The sequence below is a fragment of the Myxine glutinosa genome, chromosome 1 (genome assembly GCF_964187855.1).
Source record: "Myxine glutinosa chromosome 1, kmMyxGlut1.1, whole genome shotgun sequence".
Classification (NCBI taxonomy): Eukaryota; Metazoa; Chordata; class Myxini; order Myxiniformes; family Myxinidae; genus Myxine; species Myxine glutinosa.
Window position 1 is genome coordinate 232,762,398 of NC_136261.1, and position 25,324 is coordinate 232,787,721.

At 42.2% G+C, this 25,324-nt stretch overlaps 1 protein-coding gene across 2 annotated transcripts in view; it reads left to right on the forward strand.

Moving 5' to 3' along the window:
• LOC137434989 (zinc finger SWIM domain-containing protein 6) overlaps positions 1–25,324 on the forward strand; it is a 176,571-nt gene that overhangs the window by 101,605 nt on the left and 49,642 nt on the right. For both annotated transcript variants that reach the window (XM_068128297.2, XM_068128306.2), the window contains exons 2-7: positions 11,755–12,111; positions 12,284–12,432; positions 14,739–14,889; positions 15,261–15,425; positions 15,579–15,749; positions 16,950–17,096. In XM_068128297.2, the coding sequence (XP_067984398.1) occupies positions 11,755–12,111; positions 12,284–12,432; positions 14,739–14,889; positions 15,261–15,425; positions 15,579–15,749; positions 16,950–17,096 (1,140 nt within the window). The remainder of the gene's footprint in view (positions 1–11,754; positions 12,112–12,283; positions 12,433–14,738; positions 14,890–15,260; positions 15,426–15,578; positions 15,750–16,949; positions 17,097–25,324) is intronic.

Genomic DNA, 25,324 nt, shown 5'->3' on the forward strand with positions numbered 1-25,324 from the left:
GCCCTGCCGGTGTTGTGGGTGAATGGAGCATTCGTAGCATGGCTTTTTGATGATTATAAAAACGAAGGGCAAAATTACAAGAGGCCTTTACCCACAGGGTAATTATTACCCATAAGCCCTACCTAAATAACATAACTCCACTCTTCCGTGTGGAGACACATAAACGCTCTTACCCGGACAGTCGGACTAACTTAATTTACATCTAGGTGGGTTCTTCTTCTTCACGACACTCGAAGCATACTAATCCACACATTCTGAACTTAATTGAGGTATTTCATCCAAACCCCAAAAACATAACAATATATATATATATTTTAAACCCAGGATCATAGGATCCCAAGCTGGCGCCCTAACCGCTAAGCCAACACCAAGCTCAGATGGAAATTATCGATTTTAGAAATTTGACCTCAAGATGGCCTTTGACCTCAAAATCAATAGGCTTCTGTCATTGGTTGTTACCTCCATATGCAGGTTTTAGGAGGTGGGAGGAAGTTCTCCTGGAACTCAAAATCTCCACCTCCTTTTTTCGGTAAAGGATCATTATTCCTGAACTAGATTGTGAAACTTCCTTCTCATAACTTCGTTCCAAGTGCTCTTTTCAAAATCCTCACTGAATCCTTCTCAGTTATGACTACTTTTGCAACTTGGTAAAATTTAATGACGATCGGTTTAGTATCGTGGAGTTTTTTGGTGGAGTTGGTGAATTGGTAATATTGGTGGAGTTGCAGAAGTATTAGTCTATGTCATTGTTGATGTGTTAAAACGATCATTCATTCTCACAGGAAATTCAATAAGATTGGTGTGAGATAGGTGCCAAAGGATCTCCACGTTGTATCAAATAGCAACTTCTGGAACGCTACCAGAGGGAGGGATAAGATTTCTCATTCATTTGTTTACACAGGGTCTTCGGTTCATTCATGGAAGAGCTGTCACAACTTTCGCACACACGCAAACATACCAGACATCATAGTATGTATTAAATAGATTGAACACTGCATGTTACTAGGTCCGTAACTCGTCAAGGGGAATACATGTTTAGAATTTCAACATTTCGCTTGGATTTGGGGGAAGGGAGGAGAGGAAATTGGCGAAGTTGTGGGGAGACAATTATTGGCGCTCGGTGGAGGGGGTGAGATCGTTCTCAGGGTCGTCGTGGGGGTGGGAGGAAGAGGGTTGTTCTTGTAGATTGGTCGCATGGTCTGGCAGCCATAATGTTTTAAATATTCGAAGAAGAAGAAGAAACAGTACAATTTTATCTTCTCCAAAAGGGCTTACAAGATCGATGTGAAACTTCACGCACATGATAAACGAGTGTTCTGGAATATAGTTTGATAAATTTAAACGTCATTAGTTGCATTGTCTTGCAGCCATTTTTAAAATTTATTTTGAATCTGAGTTTTTTTTAAACTCCATCCCATTTAATTTTTAAATTCAAATTCTGAATCCCGTTTTTTAAAGAGGACATCATGGGTCACGTGTCTGATGATCAAAGCAGGGTTGTATCAAAGAGGGGGGGTGGTGTATAGGCCAACCACCCTCACAACACTCTGACCCCCCCCCCCCCCCCCCACTTCTCCTCCCTTTTTGTTCTTCAATTCCTCAACCCCACAATATATCCCCTCACCCCCCCCCCCTCACCCCCTCTGACTCCAAGACCTCTATCCCTCACCTCAACGACAAGCACCCCAACCTTCCCACCCACCCTCCCCCTTCAACTACAAGAACAACCCTCTTCCTCCCACCCCCACGACGACCCTGAGAACTATCTCACCCCCTCCACCGAGCGCCAATAATTGTCTCCCCCCAACTTCCCCAATTTCCTCTCCCCCTTCCCCCCACCCCCCCCCCCCCCACCCCCCACCTCCTTCTCCAATTTCCTCTCCCCTATTAATTCAAACTCTCTCCCCCACCATAACTTTCTCCCCCTTCCCCCCCAATCCGAGCGTATTTGTCAGGCCAAAGGGATAAGGGACATTTTGTGGTACCCAGTCATCACTGCCAGCAGTTATAAAGTGGCAGTTCTAGTTTCAACTTATTTTTGCTTCCTGGGTTAACTTTACATTCTTGCCTAAATCCTAAAATGATTCATAAACCCCATTAACTCTGTACTGACAAGTAGCTCCCATTAAATTCCATTGTCCCCAACCCACAGCAGTGGGGTTTCCACCCTGTAAGTAGTATGGAGTTAATACCAAGAACACCATTATGTCAATTTTAAAACGAGTTGAACCAGATGGTGAAACAATATCACTTAAAAGACACTCTGCCAAGTACTAATGATAAGAACTTGCAGAGTACCCCGCCCTATGGGCGATTTTGTTCCAAGTGTGCACTATGTTCTTCTGACACATCCCTTTATTTTGGTGTATAGGCAACAGACCAGCTCAATCATTCACCAAAAAAATAACCCTGGTTAGGTACATGAAGCAAAAACATGCGTATTGCTTATGTGCATATATAATACATCGTGGTTATACAGTGCATTCAGAAAGTATTCGGACCCCTTCACTTTTGTCACATTTCGTTATGTTGCAGCCTTATGCTGAAATCGTTTAAATTCCTTTTTCCCCTCATCAATCTCCACTCAATACCCCATAATGACAAAGAGAAAACAGGATTTTAGAAAGTTTTGCAAATTTATTAAAAAGAAAAAGCTGAAATATCACATTGACATAAGTATTCAGACCCTTTGTTATGACACTTGAAATTTAGCTCAGGTGCCTCCCATTTCTCTTGATCATCTTTGAGATGTTTCTACACCTTGATTGGAGTCCACCTGTGGTAAATTCAATTGATTGGACATGATTTGGAAAGGCACACACCTGTCTAAATAACGTCTCACAGCTGACGATGCATTTCAGAGCAAAAAGCAAGCCATGAGGTCGAAGGAACTACCTGCAGAGCTCAGAGACAGGATTGTGTCGAGGCACAGATCTGGGGAAGCCTACAAAAAAAATTCTGCTGCATTGAAGGTTCCCAAGAGCACAGTGGCCTCCATAATTCTTAAATGGAAGAAGTTTAGAACAACCAGGACTCTTCCGAGAGCTGGCCACCCGGCCAAACTGAGCAATCGGGGGAGAAGGGCCTTGGTAAGAGAGGTGACCAACAATCCCATGGTCACTCTGGCTGAGCTCCAGAGATCCTGTGTGGAGATGGGAGAAACTTCGAGAAGGACAACCATCACTGCAACACTCCACCGATCTGGGCTTTATGGCAGAGTGGCCAGACAGAAGCCTCTGTTTAGTGAAAACCAAAGACAGCATTTGACCACAAGAACCTGATACCAATTGTAAAGCATGGTGGTGGAAATATGGTTTGGGGCAGCTTTGCTGCATCAGGGCCTGGGCAGCTCACCATCATAGAATCCACTATGAATTCTTTATTGTACCAGAGGGTGCTTGAGGATAATGTGAGGCCATCTGTCGGAAAGTTGAAGCTCAATCGAAGGTGGACCTTGCAACATGACAATGACCCTAAACATACCAGTAAATCCACCAAGGAATGGCTGAAAAGAAAGAAATGGAGGGTTCTGGAATGGCCAAGTCAAAGCCCGGATCTAAATCCCATCGAGATGTTGTGGGGGGGATTTGAAACGAACTGTGCATGCAAGAAACCCCTCAAACATCGCACAGCTTAAATAATTCTGCATGGAGTTGTGGGCAAAAATTTCTCCCAGTCGATGTCAGAGACTGGTAGACAGTTATTTGAAACACCTACTTGAGGTTGTTTCTGCCATAGGGGGCAATACCACCTATTAGAGCCAAGGGTGTACTTACCTTTTCCACATGCGAAATTTGCATTTATGTTTATTTAAATTATACAATGGACTACAAAATGTAAATGTTTCATGATATTTGTTATATTATATCACCTTTATCTATCAATATTGTTGAAATGAAGATCGAATAGCTGTATGTTGAAATATGTTGAAAAAGTCAAAACTTTACATGGGGTGTACTTACTTTTTCACGTGACTGTATATATATAATAATGCATATTTTGCTAATGCAATTATACTATAGAGACTTTGCATGTGACTTCCCATCTCAGAGAAATGCAGGGAATTGGAATGCATCTCGCAGAGGAGGGAGGGAGGGGGTAGGCCGTTTGACTTTGGCTTTTTGGATTATTGGCGCATGTGACTTGGCCTCATAGCGGTGGAACATTTGACTTGCTCTTTGGGGTTTGGCACTGGTCTACGGCCTCGTGGAGTGTGGCAGGGCATGTGCCTGATTCCTCGTATGCTATCCTGCAGGATTCTATCGACATAATGTCGGAGAGAAGAGCAATTGCATTTGAGAGGCTGACATATGCTTGTGTACAGTACGTAGAAAATTTGGTTGCCGTTTTTGTAAAGGAACCTGCATGTGACTTTCAGGAAACTTTTGCATATATGCATTAGAGCATGAAATAAAGCACAGCACTTTAGAGAGAGACAAACTCGGCTTTTGTGTAATTTTGTTGACCACTAGTTTTAAGTGTGCAGCAGGATATCTCAGAGGTGGCATGCTGAACTTCAAGTTGTCCTGTCTGGGTTTGAGTCTGTCGCATCTGTCCACAAACTATTATTCTGCTGTATTGCAAGTACAATACTGTACTGGATGGAGTACTGTGTGTGATCTTTTCAACGGGTATGTTAAAAAAGGCTTTCATATCTTGTCCTTCAACTCCAATTTTTTTTTTTTTTTTTTTACAATGATGTAAGTCTCATAGCGGGGGAATTTACATTTAATGGATTTAAAATGCAGGAATTACATTTTTTTATAATTTGGTACAAAAGTAGAATAATACTGCTTAATAATAAGGAAATGCAGCCAGCCAGTTGTATTTTTTGTGAGGAGAATGGCTTCAACTGTTGTTACCTCCGCCACCGAAGGAGGTTATCTTTTCACCCCTGTCGGTCTGTTTGTCTGATTTTTTTTTTTTTTTGTGAACAGGATATCTCAAAAAGTTGTGGACGGATTTGGAAGAAATTTGGTGGAGAGGTTGGGTGTGTGACAAGGATGAAATGATTAGATTTTGGTGAAGATCTGAATACGGATCCAGATACAATACAGATACAATCTGGATCCAGGTCCAGATCCCGGTGTGTACCCCGGTTTAGAATAGGTATACCGTATCCCTGCGCATCGTAAGAGGCGACTAAGGGTTGGCATCAGGAAGGGCATCCGGCCATAAAAAAAACATTGCCTCAAACAGGGAACCATGATTGTCATGGGGCCCGCAAGGCTAACCCCCGCTCTAGCGGGGAAAATGGCCTTAAAAACGATCATTCATTCATTCATTCATACAAGAGTTTTTAAATATTTTAAGTGATTCTTCACCATTGAGTGCTTGGACCAAAAACTATATGTAGCAGGATATTTCAAAAAGTTGTGGACGACTTGTAACAAAACTTGATGGATGAGTTGGGTAAGTGCCAAGAACAAGCCGTTTCGCTTTTGGTTCAGGTCCGGATCCAGACCTGACCTATCAATGGGATACAAAACGTAAACTGTTACTGTGTAGCCTGGCAGAGGTATACTCTCTACCGAGTGCCATACTAGTTCTTACTGTAGTTTGTTAAAGTATTTTGCAATCTATTAGGTATGGGTTTTGTGATATATTAGGTATGTTGACCCCATCACATAATCTGGATGTTTGTGATCTGAAAAGGTGCCCAAGGCGGCACTTCCACAAGTAATGCTTTTTGTCAAAAGAACATTCCTTATTCTAGCAAACGCATTACTTTTATGGGGTTTGCAACCTTTTGTTTTACTGTTTCTATAAAAGAGGCCATCTTGGCAAACAACTCAGAATAAATGTGCCAAATCTGGATGATAACGTCTTTACCAGTCTACCAGACCAGGTAGGAGATTGCATCAGAGAAAAACTAAATCTTCTTCAAACAACCAAATCTATACACAATATACATTTGATATAAACTAATGGTGAGTGTATGGCTACCCTTTTCCTTCCAAACCATTGAAATTATTTTCCGAGATTTTCAAACGAGAAAGCACTCGGTAGAGCACATACCTCCGCCAGGTTGAACACTTTACGTTTTGCATCCCACTGGTAGGCCGGATCTGCTGTCCTGAACCAAAATTGAATTCGCTGGGTCTTGTCATCGAACCAACTCATCCACCAAGTTTTGTCATAATCCATCTACAACTTTTTCAGATATAGTGCTATATGTCGTTTTTGCCCGCATTTCTCAATGGTGAAGAATCACTTATGAAAATTGAGAAATTATTGTGTTCTTGATAAAGGACTTAATAAATTCTAGTATCCAGATCCAGATCTTCATCAAAATCTAATCTTTACATCCTTGTCAAACACCCAATCTCCACACCAAATTTTGTCCAATTATGTCCACAACTTTTTGAGATACAGTGCTACATATAGTTTTTGGCTGAATTTCTCAATGGTGAAGAATCACTTATGAAAATAGAAAAATTCTTGTGTTCTTAATAAAGGACTTCATAAATTCTAGTATCCAGATCCAGATCTTCACCAAAATCTAATCTTTACCTCCTTGTCAAACACCCAATCCCACACTAAATTTAGTCCAATTATGTCCACAACTTTTTGAGATATCCTGCTCACAGACAAACAAACAGACAAGCAGGTGTAAAAACATATCCTCCATTCACCTTCAGTGGTGGAGGTAATAACTTTGTCTGATAAATGGTCTTTCACACTTCTTCCAAGACCTTCCAAAGATCATATAAGTTGCTGGGATTCTTTTTTACGTTTTCTCTGTCCAAATCGTCGCATGCAGCTTCCATCTTGGAGGGGGCCATTTAATGTCATGAAGAATTCCAGCTTCCTCTTTCCTTTTCAAATACATTTTAATTATTTCAGCTGAGTGTTTTGGATCATTATCTTCCTGTAAGATGAAGTTTGACCAATAAGTGTTGTACCATTGGGGATAGCATGGTGGATTAAATTTGTTTGTACCTTTCTGGAGTCAATATATCCAATTCTCAGCAATTTTCCAACACCACTTAAGGATATGCACCCATGAACTTGAATTGAACGTCCTCCATGCTTAATTGTTGGCTTCAAGTATGGCTCTTTATAAGTTTCACTGTCCTATGAATGCTGATAATTTGGTGATTCTTTGTTTTGTCTTTCTGTTGGTGTTCCAGTTCTGTGCTTCATCTTTTTTTTTTCCAACTGTTGGATGGGAGAGTGACATTTTCACGGTGGGGGAGGGCTGGTGGTGGTAGTGGGAGATGGTGAATGGATGCAGTAATCTCTTGGACTGGAGTAGTAGAAGAAGCTGGCTTTCGCTTTTTGAGTGTTGCATTATCAAAGAAAAGGGTGAGAGCAATATTATTACCAAAAGGTGGATAATTAAACAGTTGAAAAACAGACAAGAATGCATTCATGATAAATGAAACTGAGAAAGTGAGAAGGAATTGGGGAGAATGAGACAGGGAGAGGGAATGAGGGACAGTTTTGATGATGGTGAAAACCTCAGTTTAATCCAGAATAACGAGGTACAACCAATGCCATCAGATTCCAACTTGCCTCCCCAACAAAAAACCCGTTCAATCAACGAGTGTTTCAATTTTTCCTGAGTTTGTTTTGCAAACATGAAAGTGTTCCATTTCTGAAAACATTTTTGTTGGGGATGCCCAGTTTGCACCAAAATGCACAGGTTCTTTACAGGTGATCAAAATGCATTTGGATCATTCTCAGAAACTGGTATCGATTTATAATTTAAATAATGGATGCTTCAAGTTGTCCAATATACTTCAGCCATAGATCCCAATATTTTAGAAATTTTAACTTATAAATTGAAAAGGGAACATAATTTTGAGTAAATTTAAATGTTTATTCCACAATGGCTATATAACCTCCACAGCAGAAACCAATGTATTTTGGGTATTCGTCACAGAAAATGATCATTTTACTGTTTTGTACAAAGTCCATGAAAAAGGATCGCACTTTAGCTGAAAAAAGGGAAGTTATCCAGCAAAATCTTCAACATTAAATGCAATAAAAAACAAAATCAAAAATCAACGTTTTATAACAACAAGTAAGAAACAGTAACACGCAAACATCTGTAAAGTTCAAATTTCATCAAACATCAATTAGCATTCTGTAAGGACAGCACAGCTGTAAGGACGAAGGACGGGAACAGTGGTGAGTTTGAGGTGAAGGTGGGAGTGCATCAGGGGTCGGTACTAAGTCCACTACTATTTGTAGCTGTGATGGAGGTGCTGGCTCAGAACGTAAAGGAGGGATTACCGTGGGAGTTGTTGTATGCAGATGATCTGGTGTTGATTGCGGAAAGTATGGATGGACTGAAGGAAAAGATGAACACGTGGAAGGAATGTATGGAGACAAAAGGTCTGAAGGTGAATATCGGAAAGACGAAGGTGATGGCAAGTGGTAAAGCATGTGGTGAGGTGGAAAGAACTGGGAAGTGGCCCTGTGCTGTGTGTAGGAAGGGTGTCGGAGTGAACTCCATTCAATGTACAATGTGCGCTGAGTGGGTTCATCAAAAATGTAGTGGTCTGAGAGGGTCATTAACCAGTGTGGCAGCTACATTCAAATGTAAGGTGTGCACAGAGGGAGCTGCAGATGGAGGAAATGTTGAGTTGGATCTTGGAGACGGCGTGAAGCTGGAAGGTATGAAAACATTTTGCTACCTCGGAGACATGCTGAATGGAGAAAGTGGATCAGACTCGGCAACGGTTGCTCGAGTGAGATGTGCATGGAAGAAGTTTCGGGAACTGGGTGGCGTGCTGATGATGAGGGGAGTGTCGTTGAAGCTGAAGGGAAAGGTGTATGCTGCATGTGTGAGAAGTGTTATGATTTATGGGAGCGAGACATGGGTAATAAACGTAGAGCAGCAACGAAGGTTGGAAAGGGTGGAAATGCGAATGGTTCGGTGGATGTGTGGAGTATCGTTGAGAGAGAGGAAGACAAATGATGAATTGCGAAAGATGATGGGAATAGAGCCTGTGATTGATGCTGTGAAGAGGAACAGGTTGAGATGGTTTGGTCATGTGTTGAGGAAGGATGAAAGTGACTGGTTGAGAAGAGTGATGGAAATGAATGTAGAAGGAAGCAGAGGACGGGGAAGACCGAAAAAGACTTGGCTAAAGATGGTGGAAGAAGAAATGCGGGCAAGGGGGTTAACAAGGAGAGATGCAGAAAATAGGGCAAAATGGAGAAGATTGTCATGGGGACCGCAAGGCTAACCCCCGCTCTAGCAGGGAAAATGGCCTTTAAAATGCATGTTGTGTGTTGTTGTGTATCAATTAGCATTCCTTTTTAGCCCCACACTTAAAAAAAAAAAACTGGGGGATATTCTGATGGCTTGTCTCTATCTGTCTGTTTGTCTGTGCATCACACTATATCCTCCAAAACGGTTGTGCAAAAATTCACCAAACTTGGTAGTTATCATCACGGCATGACTATAAGGTGTGAGAGCAGTATATTTTTTGTCTCTGCCTCCTGGGCCCTGTGGTGGGGTCAAAAGGTCAAATACAAAAAACGCAATTCGGGGCACATTTTAAAACATTCTTTAAAAATGAAACATTGTGGAGTATAATATACAATCAACAATGAGGGACACATGAAACTTGTAACGGTTTTTTAAATTTTACCCCCGGTTCCTGAACCAAGGTGTCCAAATGCTTCGGGTCACTGCCAAACTACCAAATCCAAATGCTTAGGGTTACTGGGGTCAAAAATCAAGTTTATCTTTCAACTTTGCTTTATGTGGGAAATGTGGGGATTTGCAATGGCACGCTATTGACTCGAGTAGTTTCTGTGTTGTACTCGTGTTACTCATCATGCGTTTCTTTGAAAGAATGAAGTTGTTTGAAATAATGCATGAAAATTGGGGGCGGAGATCATTCTTTACATGCTCTGAGACGCTGTCGCACACAGAAAGCCACACTTCATCACCAAGATGAGTATGAAAAAAAAACTCTTTCAGCAAAGTTGAAACTTTTCATCATACCTCAAGTCATTCAAATAGAAAAGTACCAAATGCAAAATTTTATCCAAAATGCACCAAGGTGGCAATGTTGAACAATTGAAAGATGAAAGTGTCAAAGCATCAGTTTGGAAACTACACGGTCCCAGCAAGACCATGAGATCACACACAGTATTTATTATTATCATTCCAATAATAACCATTGTCCTCACGATAGCTTGCAGGGTTTTGGAAGAAGTCTCTTCACGTGATTAAGGGCTGTAATAGTGACTTTAAAATGCAGACTGTTGAGAAATTATTGAACTGATAGATAAAACGGCACCTGCCCATTTTGGGTCATGTCAGTCGATGACAAGTGGTTGAACTTTAAATGAACAACGTCTTTTCATGGTTATCACAACTAATACTTGTACAATGTGTAACTAAATACATAAACAAATAAATAATATTAAACAATAAAGCTTAACCAGACTTTGGTTAATGCAAATGGGATTTATCCTTGAGATATTAGCACTGTCACAAAGCATCCAAGGACATTTGTCCTCGAGCAGTGAAGGCCAACAATTGCACAGTAATGTTTCAATAAATGTGCAGATATCATATATATGCACAATGTTTCAATTTTTTCACAGCGTAATATTGATATGGTTTTCTTCTGTAGATGTCCAACGGAAGCTTTAATAGATGCTCTAAATTTAAATGTACCGGGGCGCAGCAGGCCCTGGTGTGTTATCACTTTTGCAATCCACTGAATATGGGTTTTGATGGACATGTTTCATAATTGGCACCACTAGTTGGAAGTAAAGGTAACAGAAAATGGTTTTTAAGGTCATAAATTGAAGATTTTGAGTTGCATGAAAAGTGTTATTCACCATCGGGGATAAATGGATCCTAGACATAGCTGATTAATGCCCATCTTCATTGACTTGTATGATGGGGAAAACTTTCGTAAAGTCTGAGGCATCGGCACTGCCATTCAGCAAACCGGCAGCATCACCAGCACTTGAGCAATTGTTAGATACGAATATCCTCCGTCTTGATCGCAGTCGCTATTGGAGTTGGAGGTGCCCAGTGGGCATTGCCTTTGAGACACATTTCACAATTCTTTATCTGTTTATTAATCTTTCTTAGTTAATATTTATTTATTTATATTTATCTTGTCATCCATCTACTTATGTAGCACATTGATCTTGAGACTGTTGGGGGAGATTATACATGCTGTATATCACATGCAAACAATCACATTCAGAGACATCAATATACCTTTTCATAAATTACAAGGACATTGGTATCTTCGTCATCAACATTGATTGTCCTGCCTTGTATTTTGAAGGACAGTTATGATGACTATCCCAGGATTTGGTTTATAAACTAATACTTAGCACAATAATATATTGATAATCACGTGACGAGTACTAATATTGATTTTCCAATGCTATTTAAGTAAAAGGATATTGCTCTCAATACCCTTCCTTTCCCTTTGGCATGTTGTCGATGTTTCTGCTTCGTGTTGGAGTACAGTTAGTGGAGGTCTCTTTCCACTTGCTCAAATGATATTTCAAAGAAGATATGATATTATTTGGGTTTTCTGAATCTTGTTCAGATTAGGTGGGCAGTGTCTGAGTTTTTCACCCACCTGTGACTTTAAATTGTTGCTTGGATGCAGAACTTTTGGACTTCAATATTGTGCCTTGTAACCTGCCAACATTCGTTTCTACAGAAAATGAACAAATCGAAACAACTAAAATGTAACTGTAAATTGATGTCTGTTAAATCTTGCGTTACTTGATCCTTTTGCTCTGCCGTTTCAGGCTTCCATCTCAGCGGCACAGTGACGGAGCCAAGCCTTCAATCTGAACCAGAGCGTGCATTCAGTGTGGCTATCAGCTTTGATCGCTGCAAGATCACATCGGTATCATGCGGCTGCGGCGAACGAGACATTGTATACTGTGCCCATGTCGCAGCGCTCTCGCTTTATCGTATCCGACGGGCGGAGCGTGTCCGCCTGCGCTTGCCCATCTCAGAAACACTGTCCCAGCTGAGCCGTGACCAACTGCAGAAGCTTGTGCAATACCTTATTACGGCTCACCACACAGAGGTGCTACCTACCGCACAACGCCTTGCTGATGAAATCCTCTCAGCTGACTCTGAGATCAACCAACTACATGGTATAAACAACGGGGGTGTTTGATGGTTTGAAGTGGAGTATGTTTGTTGATCAACATAACTGCTTCCTTTGGCAATTTGAGGAATAAACAGTGTGAAAGTATTAACAAATTTGGTGCATTAAAAAATAAATGTATAGATAACCACTCACCCATAGCCTTTGGCTTCTTGAAGGTGCACCAGACCCTACAGCGGGTGCTAGTGTGGACGATGTTAACTGCTGGCATCTTGATGAGGAGCAGGTGCAAGAGCAGGTGAAGCAGTTCCTGTCCCAAGGCGGGTACTATGGTACAGGAAAACAGCTCAACTCGATGTTTGCCAAGGTAAGGACATCAAGTCAGGATTAAAACCTGTCTTGTAGTAATATGCAATTTGCTCGCCTCGCCATTGGTAATCTGCTATTGTTGAGAAAATACACAACACTGTAGTGTGTGCAACATTTTCCATTCCAACGAGAAGTCGATAGAGTTTTCATGATGGGGAAACTGAAAGAAACAACCATACACTGCCACTTGTCCATTATGTCCGTCTTATCAAGCATGTGTCCCCCCCCCCCCCTTCCCACGCCTCCTGCCCCCAAGCCCTCTCCCTCCCACACATCTCCCTGCTCTCAAATGTTGTGGTTGTGTTCTTCCCCTTCTCTCCCCATCTTGTCTTCCGCTCCCTCTTTTTGTATATTTTGTTTGTCTGGTTGATTTGTTTGTGAAATAAATGTTAGCTCTTTCACGAACCTCGATTCAGTATCCAAAAAAAAAAAAAAAAAAAAAAATTCCATTAGCACAATGTCATGCAGATGGAAGGATATTGTAGAATCGGATATGAATAAATTGTGGGGGGGGGGGGGGGGGGGGAGGAGGCGGAGGAAGAGAGGTGAAGCTGGAGAGGCAGCATTTGCTGAATGGGAAGTGATGGAGAGAAAGAGTGAATCCTACTAACTTGCAATTGATCACTGACTTTGACACAAATACACATTTATATTTGGGCATTAGAGGCATCAAAAAGGCATCATGAAGCGACATCTAATGAACAAACAGTTTCAAATGGAGTGCCTCGCCACCACTAGAGCATTTAAATTGCATCAGATGTGGCAATAAATGTGAATTGTTGCTACCAGCTTGCCAGCTCGATGACTGAAGACGCCATTTGCATTTTTTCCACCTCCATCCCTACCCCGTTTAGAACCCCGTGCGGGCACGGGCAACCTGCTCGTGAAATGGTTAAAAAAAAAAGAAAAAAGAAAAAGATTGGATTCGGTAATTGACGAGATGTGAAGAAAAATGTAAACTTGTGTTACTTGTATTTTTGTTTTGGCAAAGAAGGCACAGAATCTGATGTATTTTGATATGGGGTAAGTAGAGGGGGTGGGTTTCACTGTTTATTTGGATGGCTCAGGTGATTGGCTGTATTTTCTGGCTCTGTGATGCTCGGGATGGGAGGAGGGGAGAAGGGTGGGGGTGGGCAGACGGGTTGCAGGGAAAGCATTCATTTTTGCAATGCGAGTATTATTATTTTTATTTGCATTTCTGACTCGCCACTCAGCTACGCTTTCCCTATTGTATCGGACATCCACAGAATTCCCTGATTGTTTCACAGTCTTTTTTTTTTTTTTTTTTTTTTTTTGTATACAAGATCGAGGCTCGTGAAAGAGCCAACATTAATCACACAAAAAGTCAAACCGACACATAAAACATATAATAAGGGGAGCGGTAGACAAGATGGGGAGAGAAGGGGAAGCACACAAACACAACAGTAGAGAACAGGGACATCAGAAAATCTTTGGAAGGGAGAGGGCTGGAGGGGGTGGGGGAGGGGGGAGAGGGGTACAAGGTATAAAACAAATGGACACTACGAGGAATTTCAGGAAAGAAAACGGAATTTGAAAGAAGCGGTAGATCAAACGTTTAACGTAGTAGTAGGGTGTATTAACGGGGGTAGAAAAGATCAAGGTTTTGAATGGGGAAAGATAAGAGATGGTGGTGAACAGCTGTTTTAAAGACCTGGAAGGAGGAGTGGGATTGAAGAGAGTGTGGGAGTTTGTTGCAGAGGAGGTAGATGCTCTACCTTTGCTTACCCTTTCATGAAAAGAGGAATGAAAGAGTGAAGGTGAGCAGAGAGTCTTGCTTTTGGCAGTTTCACCAGAAAATGGTTGCTGGCAGATGTTGTGCATCCTGCAGGAATATTTGGGGGACAGGGCACAGACAAAGCAGGGGGACTAGGCCGGAGAGGAGTCGGTAGAAGACAGAAAGTCCACCAACCTGCCTGCGGTGAGCGAGTGAAAGGCCCTCAGAATCAGCTTCATCGCGGGAGATACCAATGATTCCAAAAGCCTTGGCTTCTACAGCATGACGCCGAGCTAGGTGTGAGGCAGGTGCACCAGCCTAGAGGAGAGAGCAGTACTCCATCCAGCTGCAGATGAAAGCATCACCTCGTGAAACCACCATCATCATCAAATAAGATGTCTTCACCTGTCTTTATCCATTTTTCTTCATAGGACAGCCAATTGTGGTCTTGCTAGAAATCTGCCCACTCTTCCCCCTGTACCTTTTACTTGTTGGATAAATGTCTGATTGGTGCTTACGCCCAAATCCTATCAACCATGTCTCCACTGACACCCATTGTAATGATGCAGGTGCGGGAAATGCTGAAAATGCGTGACTCGAATGGCGCTCGTCTTCTCACGCTCATCACAGAGCAGTTTATGGCCGATCCACGACTTGCGCTCTGGCGCCAGCAAGGAACGGCCATGACCGATAAATGTCGGCAACTCTGGGATGAGCTAGGTATGAGTTTGGGAGATTGGCTGGTGTTAAAAGGTGCTGGAGGTTGTGTGGAGGGTTTGCAACAATTTTTGCTTTCCTTGCGTGTAGATGTTGACAGCACAAAACCCTTTAATATCACAAAAAAACGTGTACCTTGTTAATTTTATTTTTGGATCAATTTTTAACTGATTTTTGCCTCAGTTTTTACCCTGGATATACACTACTAATTTATGTGCTGGGGATCAAAATGTTAGTTTACAATTTTGCCTTTTGTTTGATTTTTGAAGTAATTTTATACAGGAATAAAATGATGCTGAAGGAGCAAGTTTTTGTCTGACTTCTCACAAATAAAAACGTTTCTACTTCCATTCATGATTACTCTTATTATCCAGGTGCATTATGGACGTGTGTGGTTTTGAACCCACACTGCCGCTCCGCTGAGAAGGCGGCCTGGCAGCGGTTGCTTCGGCGTTGGCACGATGTCGATGTTTGCCCACTGGAGGACGGTAGTGGAGTAGGAGACCTGCCGGTTGTGCCCGCTGGACCCCATGCACGTGGTATGGATTTATGCAGACCATTTTTGTTATTGCTCATTACTCCCATTGGACAGGGAATTTGAGGCAACCATTGATAAAGAAAGGACTTTTAAAATTAATTGGAGTTTATCTGTGAACTTTCCCCGTTTCATGTTTTGTCTGATACTACCGTAGAAGCATCGGCACGTTCGCGCCGGACTGTCTTCTCTCGGGCCATTGATGCCTGTGGACTCCATTGGCAGGACTCGCATCTGCAGCGCATTCTGAGTAGTCCTGGATACCATGGTGTCCACAGGCATGCTGATGATGCACTCTTCGATCCACGTGGGCGGCCATTATGGACTGGTGAGTTCGTTTTGCTGAATTGCCAAGGGATTGGTGTCTTTAAGGCAATTCTGAGTTTGTCAAAGTTGATTAATTTAAAACTGATGAAATTTAATTTGTTTAATTGTTAAGTAAATTATTCAACCAAAAATTTAAGCAAAATTCTGCCAAAAGCCATTGGACATGTAATTTTATTTAAAAACACGGATAATAAGCAGCAGCAGCATGTAGCCATTTCATATTTTGTCAGAGGTGGAATTCTCCACCTCTCCTGGCATATTGGGCTCGGATTTGATCGTCTCCAAGACCGTCATTGGTGTTGCAACAGATCCCATAGACTTTGTCATCAGGTTTTTGTTTCTTCGACTTGTCGCTTCACGAGACCTGTTTCCACGTGTCAAAGCTCCTGGCTACCTTTTTGCACCTTTTCTTGTAACACCATGCACTGATCGCATCACAAAAGGTTTGTGTTTGTGTACAGCTTTTCTTTTGTGGTAGTCAACAAAATTTGACAAAACTAACAAAATTTGATACAAAGTCGACAAAAGTTTTTAGTTGACCTCATGTCCTCAAGGTGATTTTGATTGTCTCCCAAGCCAATTATCAGGGTTGGTGTTGCCTGCAATCGTCCACATCATGGGCATGATCCCTTTGGTTGATTCGATGATAGCTTGGACGATGGAGGTTGTCTGATTGAGGCACCCATTCTCTGACAGCTAATTATCATTCCTTATTTTCAGACTCCTTCACGTCCTTCCTTGGGGACATGGTACATCAAAACTGAAGAGCGAGACCGTTTCTTAACTTTATACTATATCTGTTTATGGTATTAACGGTTATACAAATCGATTGCATGTGGCCCTTCCCTTTTTTCATGACCAATCCGTTTTTCTTTATTACCATTCTTGTTTTATACTTTGTGCATTAATAGCCATTTTTAAGAAAACCTAATGTTTCACCATTGATAAGAATTTGTATGGCATAATTATAAGCTTGAGCATCACGCTTTAATAATTAATTCATTTCATGGTTCAGATATATTTTCTCTTCAGAAATTGCAGTTTTCACTGAATCGTTTTCTTTGCCTTAAGCCATTCATACAGCTCGAGCACACTATCTTGGGAGAACTTTTGTGTTGAACCTCAAATTGCTTTGCCTTGCTACTTATTGTACTTGCTTTCACCCTTCATGTCCTTACCCTCTATGTGAAAACACCTCCAGAGCATGTTCCCACAGCGTGTGCCCGCGTCGACGCACTTCGTTCACACGGCTACCCTAAGGAGGCCCTACGTCTCGCCATTGCCATTGTCAACACACTTCGGCTGCAGCAGCAGAGGCAGCATAAGCTCTACCGGCGGCAAGAGAAAGGTTTGCAATTACGTCCTGATGTTTTTCATCGCCATTCAATTTTCTGCAGACACATTCTTACATTGTGGGTTTGCTTGAACAACAGATATTTTTGGCACTTGGCAACTGGCTGGCTTCAGTAGCCTGGGGGTTAAGCCTTTCTTCACTTACATTTGCTTACCCATGATGCCCCTTTGTGACCTCATAAATTTGACTATTTCATGATATTCCATTTATTTTATCTTTGCATAAACTTTTTGGTACCAATTCACTTCCAGCCAATTTTATGGGTAGGTACCCTCGTGTTGAGGAGATTGGACTGTCATCACAGAGTTTTTGGATACAACTCTGGCTGAAGGCAGCAGTATTAAGAAATTGGATTCTAAACTTGTGAAAAATTGTCACTTCACTATTGAATTGTAGTCAAAAGCCAGCAGTCTCATTAATGATCTTCAGGATGGGGGAGTAGTGGGGGGGAATAACCTGCCTGTCTGATCAGGTCTGCTCTACATAATTCCAGTCTACAAATTGTGATTGACTCTAAGTGCGGCCCAGACAGTTTCGGATGGGCACTCGTCACCCTTGGCACAAGCATATTGGACCGAGATTCAATTACAAATTTGACCAGCTGGTTGCATCATTACTGTGGTGCACCTGCATTGCTGATGCAGTTTCCTGCATGTTAAGGCAATACTTTGGAATCCAGCAAGGGTGTCATGATAACTTCCCTACGCTTCATCAAAATAGATAATGGCATCTTTTACACCAGATAATGCTAGAAGACAGATTCCAAAGCCTAACGTACATCGGAGTTGCGGCACTCTCATTGATGCAACATCTTCCTTGCCAAACGCCAGTCCGATGGTTTATAGTCGTGTTAAGAATAGAACCCTGAATAATAAAAAATGAATGATCGTTTTAAGGCCATTTTCCCTGATAGAGCGGGGGTTAGCCTTGCGGGCCCCATGACAATCATGGTTCCCTGTTTGAGGCAATGTTTTTATGGCCGGATGCTCTTCCTGACGCCAACCCTTGGTCACGCTCTTACGATGCGCAGGGATACGGTGTACCTATTCGAAATCGGGGTACACACCGTGATCATTCATCCCAGCAAGCTGGTACTCAATTTGCCGACCTCGGAAGGATGACAGGCTGAGTCAACCCCCCTGGCGTTAATTCAGATCTCGACCGGGATTCAAACCCAGGATCCTAGGATCCCAAGCCGGCCCCCTAACCGCTAAGCCAACACCAGGCAACCTGAATAGACAGCTCAAATGTAAGTGTGCTACCCAAATGTCATCCTGTCGGACTTGGATCCGCACTAAGATACAACCCTTGAAATGGCAGCACTGGGCAAAATCTTCTTGCTGAATAGAAAACGAGTAAAAGGAAACCCATATTTGAAAACCTTCAGTATTAATATTTGAAGAGACCCTCAGTATTCATGTTTGAAGAAATCTGAAAATGAAAATGCAATTTTGTGTACTTGCTCCAGTGATTCATGTTGTTTGTACTAAAGCATGAGTGAATGTTTTATTCAATGCATAACTGCCCAGAAAGGAAATGTTTCAGCAGACCTTAAAATAAATATGTTTGTGATTTAGGCTGATTATAACTCTCTTTGTAGGAACCTACGTTTATGTTTCAGTATAGAATCGTATGTGCTGCTTAGAACATGGCATATTTAGAGCAGTTCAAACTAATGGATAATTAATTATGGACAACACAAAATCTCAATCATCATCAATAAAATGATGTTGGCTTTCACATAAGACAACTTTATCAATTGAGCTGATTTTATGCTCATAACTGCACAATCCTTGGAGGCCACAATAATAATAATAATAACTTGAGTTCCCTTACAAGGAATTTATATGCAGGCAGAGGCCGTTAGGCCCATCAAAGCCTGCACTATTATTACCAACCTATGTTTGTTTTTCCATGCTCTATCCTTTTAAATGCTGAATGTCAAGCAAGGAGGCATCACGTACCATTTTTAACGTCTTTGGTATGTCTCGGGCAGGATTTGAACCGTTGACCTCTCAGACTCAGAGTGGATGCACTAACCATTTTGCCACTGATGCTGGTGGTTTTTGATGACAATCTTCATTTGATGACATTTTCACCCCACACACACGAAGTGAAAAGTGGGCTTAAGCAATAATTAGTTAATGTCCGTATATCCCTCCGTCCGTCTGTCTGTGCTGAATTTTTAACACGAATTGGGACTTGAATTGGTAGACAAGTCTTTCGTTTTACCGTACTTTGACTCTGAATTCGTCCCGCCCACACATGCACAGAGAGGAGTAAGAACATTTTTACAGGCAATGCTGTCTGGAACTGCGTTTGTCTGTCCGTATGTCCCCACAAATGTACACCAATCAGAGCTGAGGATCTAGTCACATGATGGGGAACAGCATTTAGTAACCATTACCAAACCAAACTCTCCTCCTTTGGTATCCATGGAAATCTCCACGCATGGCTGGCGGACTTCCTCTCTAGTCGTAGTCAACGTGGGGCCCTGAATGGGTTTCTCTCATCTCCTCTTCCTGTTCAGGCTGGAGTTCCCCAAGGTAGTGTTCTGGGCCCTGTGCTTTTTCTGGTCTTCATCAATGATCTCTCTGACTCTCTTGAAAATCCTCTCTATCTCTTTGCTGACGACTCTACTCTCTGTCGCTCCATTCCTCATCCCTCAGATCGGCAGTCTGCAGCCTCCTCACTCTCTGCAGACCTGGACAATATCACAGACTGGGCAAACAAGTGGAACATGTCTTTCAATCCTGACAAATTTCACACTCTTATGATGTCTCTCCGAAAAGACCGACTGGACAACCCTCCCATCTACTTTCTGAATAATCCTCTCCAAGAAGTTCTGTCACTCAAGCTTTTGGGTCTCACTATCTGCCATGATCTTTCCTGGGAAAACCACATTTCAAATCTGGCCTCCAAAGCCAGTCGCCGACTGGGCATCCTCAGTCGTGCGAAGTCCTTCCTTGGCACACCTGAGCTCCTCACCACATACAAGGCTTTCATCCGCAGCTCAATGGAGTACTGCTCTCCCCTCTGGGCTGGTGCTCCTGCCTCACACCTAGCTCGTCTTCACGCTGTTGAAACCAAAGCGTTCAGAATCATTGGAATCTCCCGCGATGAAGCTAACTCCAAGGGCCTTTCACTCACTCACCGCAGGCAGGTTGGTGGTCTTTCCGTCTTCTACCGACTCCTCTCTGGCCTTGCCCCCCCAGCTCTCTCTGGGCTCTGTCCCCCAAATATTCCTACAGGTCGCACAAGATCTGCCTGCAACCCTCTTCTGGTTAAACTGCCAAAATCAAGACTCTCTGCTCACCTTCACTCCTTCATTCCTCTTTTCTCCCGCCTCTGGAACAAACTCCCTCACTCTCTTCAATCCCACTCCACCCTCCAGGTCTTTAAAACAGCTGTTCACCACCATCTCTTATCTTCCCCCATCCAAAACCTTGATCTTTTCTTCCCCCGCTAATTTCACCCCAAATCCACTTTTTTGAAAGACCAACTTCTGCCCTGGAAGTCCTTGGTGTCCTTGTGTTTTATACTTCTCCCACCCCCCCCCCCTTCCCCACGCCTCCTCCCCCCAAGCCCTCTCCCTCCCACACATCTCCCTGCTCTCAAATGTTATGTTTGTGTGCTTCCCCTTCTCTCCCCATCTTGTCTTCCGCTCCCTCTTTTTATATATTTTGTTTGTCTGGTTGATTTGTTTGTGAAATAAATGTTAGCTCTTTCACGAGCCTCGATTCAGTATACAAAGAAAAAAACCAAGAAAAAAACCTTCTGTGGAACATTTTGGGGTCCCAGCGGGTGTCATAAGGTAGGTATGAGGTTTCAGACATTCCTCAATACAATTTTGATTTTGAAATGCGATCGATACGGACCAAATACAGAAATGAACAGATGATGACCGGTTCGCTGGTTTGACAATCTCAATACAATCGTCATTTAACCTTAGATTTTGATATATTAACACTGTGGTATTAATTTGTGATTGGAATGATGAATGATTCTCTTTGGAATAAAAATATAGAGAACCCACTGTCAATGCCTGACGTTCGACTAAAGGTGGCCCAGGAATGTGGAATTTATTGATTCATTGTTTGCCATTCGCCGTTATATTACCCAAGTCATTCACGAACCGTTTGTCCATGCTTGAAGTCAAAAAAAATAATTAATACGAACATTATTCGCTAACTGGTATCCCCACCCAGGTCACACTATCCTCTTCAACTAAAGTAGCAAACAAGCTCGGCCACACCGTTGTTAGACTATCGGTCTTGATTTACTCTGTCTGCCTGCCTGGGAGTTAAACAAAATTGGAAATCATTCCAAACAGGAAACTTACTATTTTAAAGGATATTTTAAAGGATTATATAATGGCATACAACAGACATGAATAACTAATGTGATATAATAGATAGGGTCAGTGGCGTAGTGATGGTTTGTGGTGCTTGGGGCGAAGGTAAAAAATAGCGCCCCCTGCAGGCACTGATATAGTCAGAAATTCCTATTGAGGGGGCCATATGAAAGAGCTTAAGCTTCCCCAGTGGGTTCAGCAGCAGAGCCCTGGATCCTGTTCAAAATGAGAATAGATATAGTTATGATCTCCTGAGATGATTAGGCTAATTAACTACAAAGAATCCGGAAGAATTCCTTTGTTTCTAAACACCCGCCATATTAAGGTGTATAGAGCAGTTTAATATGTCCTTCCATGACATGGTATTCCTCTTACAAAATAAATAACAAAAACAATGATAACATTATAACAAAGCATTTATTAATAGTAATAATATTAACAACAATAATAATATTCGTATCATTTGGCAATAACAAAACAAACGTATAATCCCCACCCTGGCAGACCTGTGCTTGATGAAAGGTAAACTAGTGCTGAAGCAGTAGAGCACGCAGGTATGCTACAAGGTAGTTAACAAAAACTACATCAAACATGCATGCAGCATGGTGTGGTATTTCTAGGGCCTAGAGACTAGAGCTGATGAGACAGAGCAGCAGAGGAAGACAAGGAAGTTAAAGAACTCACTTGACATGTGATCCTGGCCTTCGCTGATTGGGACATACACCTGAGATATCTAGATTTGATCGACGTAATTACATAGCAAATGTCCAACAGTTACACCCCTCCATCCCTTGGGCCAATGGGCGATCTCCATGTTACCGAGTGCATAATTATTAAACCTCATTATACAACATAAGAGATCTACACAGCAGGCAGCAACACTGTAACACGGATTTATTTACTGTGTAAGATGTCCGTGAAGTTAACACCCTTTACCCTTTACCCAATTCAAAGTTAGGGTTGTACCATTACAAAAATGGGGGGTGTTGTGGATTTCTTTGTACCAAAGGTGGATTTGAATGCGTAAATCGGGTAAATTATGGATGATGGTAATCCAATAATGGTTCGAATCCTGTAATGGACTGAACCGGTTAATGGTTCGAATGCAGAAATGGTAAAATCGTTTGAATCGGTTAAAGGTTCGAATCTGGTAAACGTTTGAATCTGCTACAGGTTCGAATCCGGTAAACGTTTGAATCGGTTAATGGTTCGAATCCAGTAAACATTTTAATTGGTTGATGGTTCGAATCTGGTAGGGGACTGAATCATTTAATGGTTCGAATTTGGTAGTGGACTGAATCGGTAATGGCCTGAGAAACATAACGGCAGCAACAACAACAACAACAACAACTCTCACCACCCTTCCCCCCACCCCTCATTCAAACCTTAATATTTTTGTAATGATAAAGCACATTTTTGTAATGGTATGAGTACGACCCTAACTTTGAATCGAATTATTTAATTTATACAACTTTTGAATTTAATTATATACTTGAACACTGTAGTACACAAATTGTTTGTCATAATACTTCCAAGAACCCCTAGTTTTGCAGGACTTAAAGTTAAATAAAGATTCTATGGGGTGGTGTACAAGGGTGGTGTTCGGGACTGCTTCTGGACTACTTCAATAGCACGAAACTCTCGGATCTTTTTTAAAGCTCGTTTAAATTATTATTTTACTCGTATAAAGCCCATCAAAAATTATGGCTTGGAAGTTTTTGACGGTACAGCCATGTGAGCATGCCAAAGTCTGCAATCTGGGCCTAGTTTCAGGTGTGCTTATATCATCTTTATTTGTTAGACATCCTACAGACGCAAATTAACACGCATTTTACTCTGCACACATTGCACATCCACGTGCAGCAAATTTCACCTCCCTGTGCCTTGTATTTGTTGTGATTTTTTTAAAGTACCGCTTCTGTACACCGGCCTTGAGGCTCAGTTTGCAAGCCACCGTCTACAATTCCAATGTAAGAGGCATAATTATTCTTCTTTTGGGTCTTCGGAGTCCTTGGGGTCTTTTATGTCCTTGGGGTATTTTGGGTCTTCAGTGTCTTCAGCATCTTTTGTGTCTTTTGGGTTTTCTGGTTCATCGGTGTATTTTGAGTCATTCGAGTATTTTGGGTCCTTGATCTGGCTCTTTGTGGTATTTAAGGGTCTTCTGGGTATTTTGTGTCTTAGGGGTAATTTGAGGTATACTGGGTCCTAAGGGTCTTTAAGGAGCTCTGGGGTCTTTTCGGTCTTTTGGATTGTTTGGGTCTTTAAGGGTATGCGGGGTATTTTGGGTCTTTTTGGTCTTCTGGGTCTTTTTGATCTTTTCGGTCTTCAGGGTTTTTTTGGTCTACTTGGTCTTTAAGGGTCTTTTGGATCTTTAAGGGTCTTGGTGTCTTTGGGGTATTTTGGGTTTCCAAGGACTTGTCGCTCTTTTAAGTCCTCTGGGTCCTTGGGGTCTTCAGGGTTTTAAAGGGTATTTGGAGTATTTTGGGTCTTCAGGGTATTTAAGGGTTTTTGAAGTATTGTGGGTCTTTGGGTTATTTTGGGTCTTCGGGGTCTTTTGGGTGTTTAACAGTCTTCAGGCTCTTTTTGGATCTTCAGGGTATTTAAGGGTCTTTGGGGGTATTTTTGGCCTTTGGGGTCTTAATGGTCTTTTGTATCTTTAACAGTCTACAGGGCATTTTGGGTGTTTGGGGTCCATTGGGTCTTCGGGGTCTTTTGGATCCTCAGAGTCTTTTAGGTCTTTTAACCAGTTGACACACAGTCGTGTTCAAAGATTGCCCCTTAAACCGCTCCACCCCCCCCCCCCCCCCAACTCAAATCCTTCCTAAAGCACAACTCAAAGCCTTGAAAACTTAGCCTAATGAAGACACACACACACACAGACACACACACACAAACAGTGTTTTATATGGTAGATTAAAATTGAAACAAGCGTTACGCCTCGGCCCCCCGTCGGTGAAGTGATGCGAGTTGACAAAGTGGAAGACGCAAGGCGGCCATCTTGGATTTTGACGTGGCGACCCAATTTTCACTAGCGTTCTCCCTTATACGTAGATACACCCACACACCAGATTAGAAGTTAGTAGTTCGTTTATTTTTCAAGATATTTCACTCACAAGGTTCAGACATATATATGATGGCGGCCATCTCGGATTTTGACGTGGTGACCCAATTTTCAATAGCGTTCTTCCTTATGCCTAGATACACACACACACCAGATTAGAAGTTGGAACTTCGCTTATTTTTCAAGATATTCTGCTCACAAGGTTCAGACATACAGGGCAGCGGCCATCTTGGATTTTGACATGGCGACCCAATTTTCAATAGCGTTCTTCCTTATGCATAGATACACCCACACATCAGATCAGACGTTAGTACTTCGCTTATTTTTCAAGATATTCCGCTCACAAGGTTCAGACATACATGGCGGTGGCCATCTTGGATTTTGACGTGGCGACCCAATTTTCAATAGCGTTCTTCCTTATGCGTAGATACACCCACACACCAGATTAGACGTTAGTAGTTCGTTTATTTTTCAAGATATTTTGCTCACAAGGGTCAGACATACATGGCGGTGGCCATCTTGGATTTTGACGTGGCGACCCAATTTTCAATAGGGTTCTTCCTTGTGCCTAGATACACCCACACACCAGATTAGAAGTTGGTACTTCGCTTATTTTTCAAGATATTCCGCTCACAAGGTTCAGACATACATGGCGTCAGACATACATGGCGGCGGCCATCTTGGATTTTGACGTAGCGTATTTTGACGTTGCACCCACACACCAAATTCGAATGCGGTCCTTCGCTTACGCACGCATGCATGCACGTACGCACGCACGCCCGGACGGACGGATGGACGGACAGACAC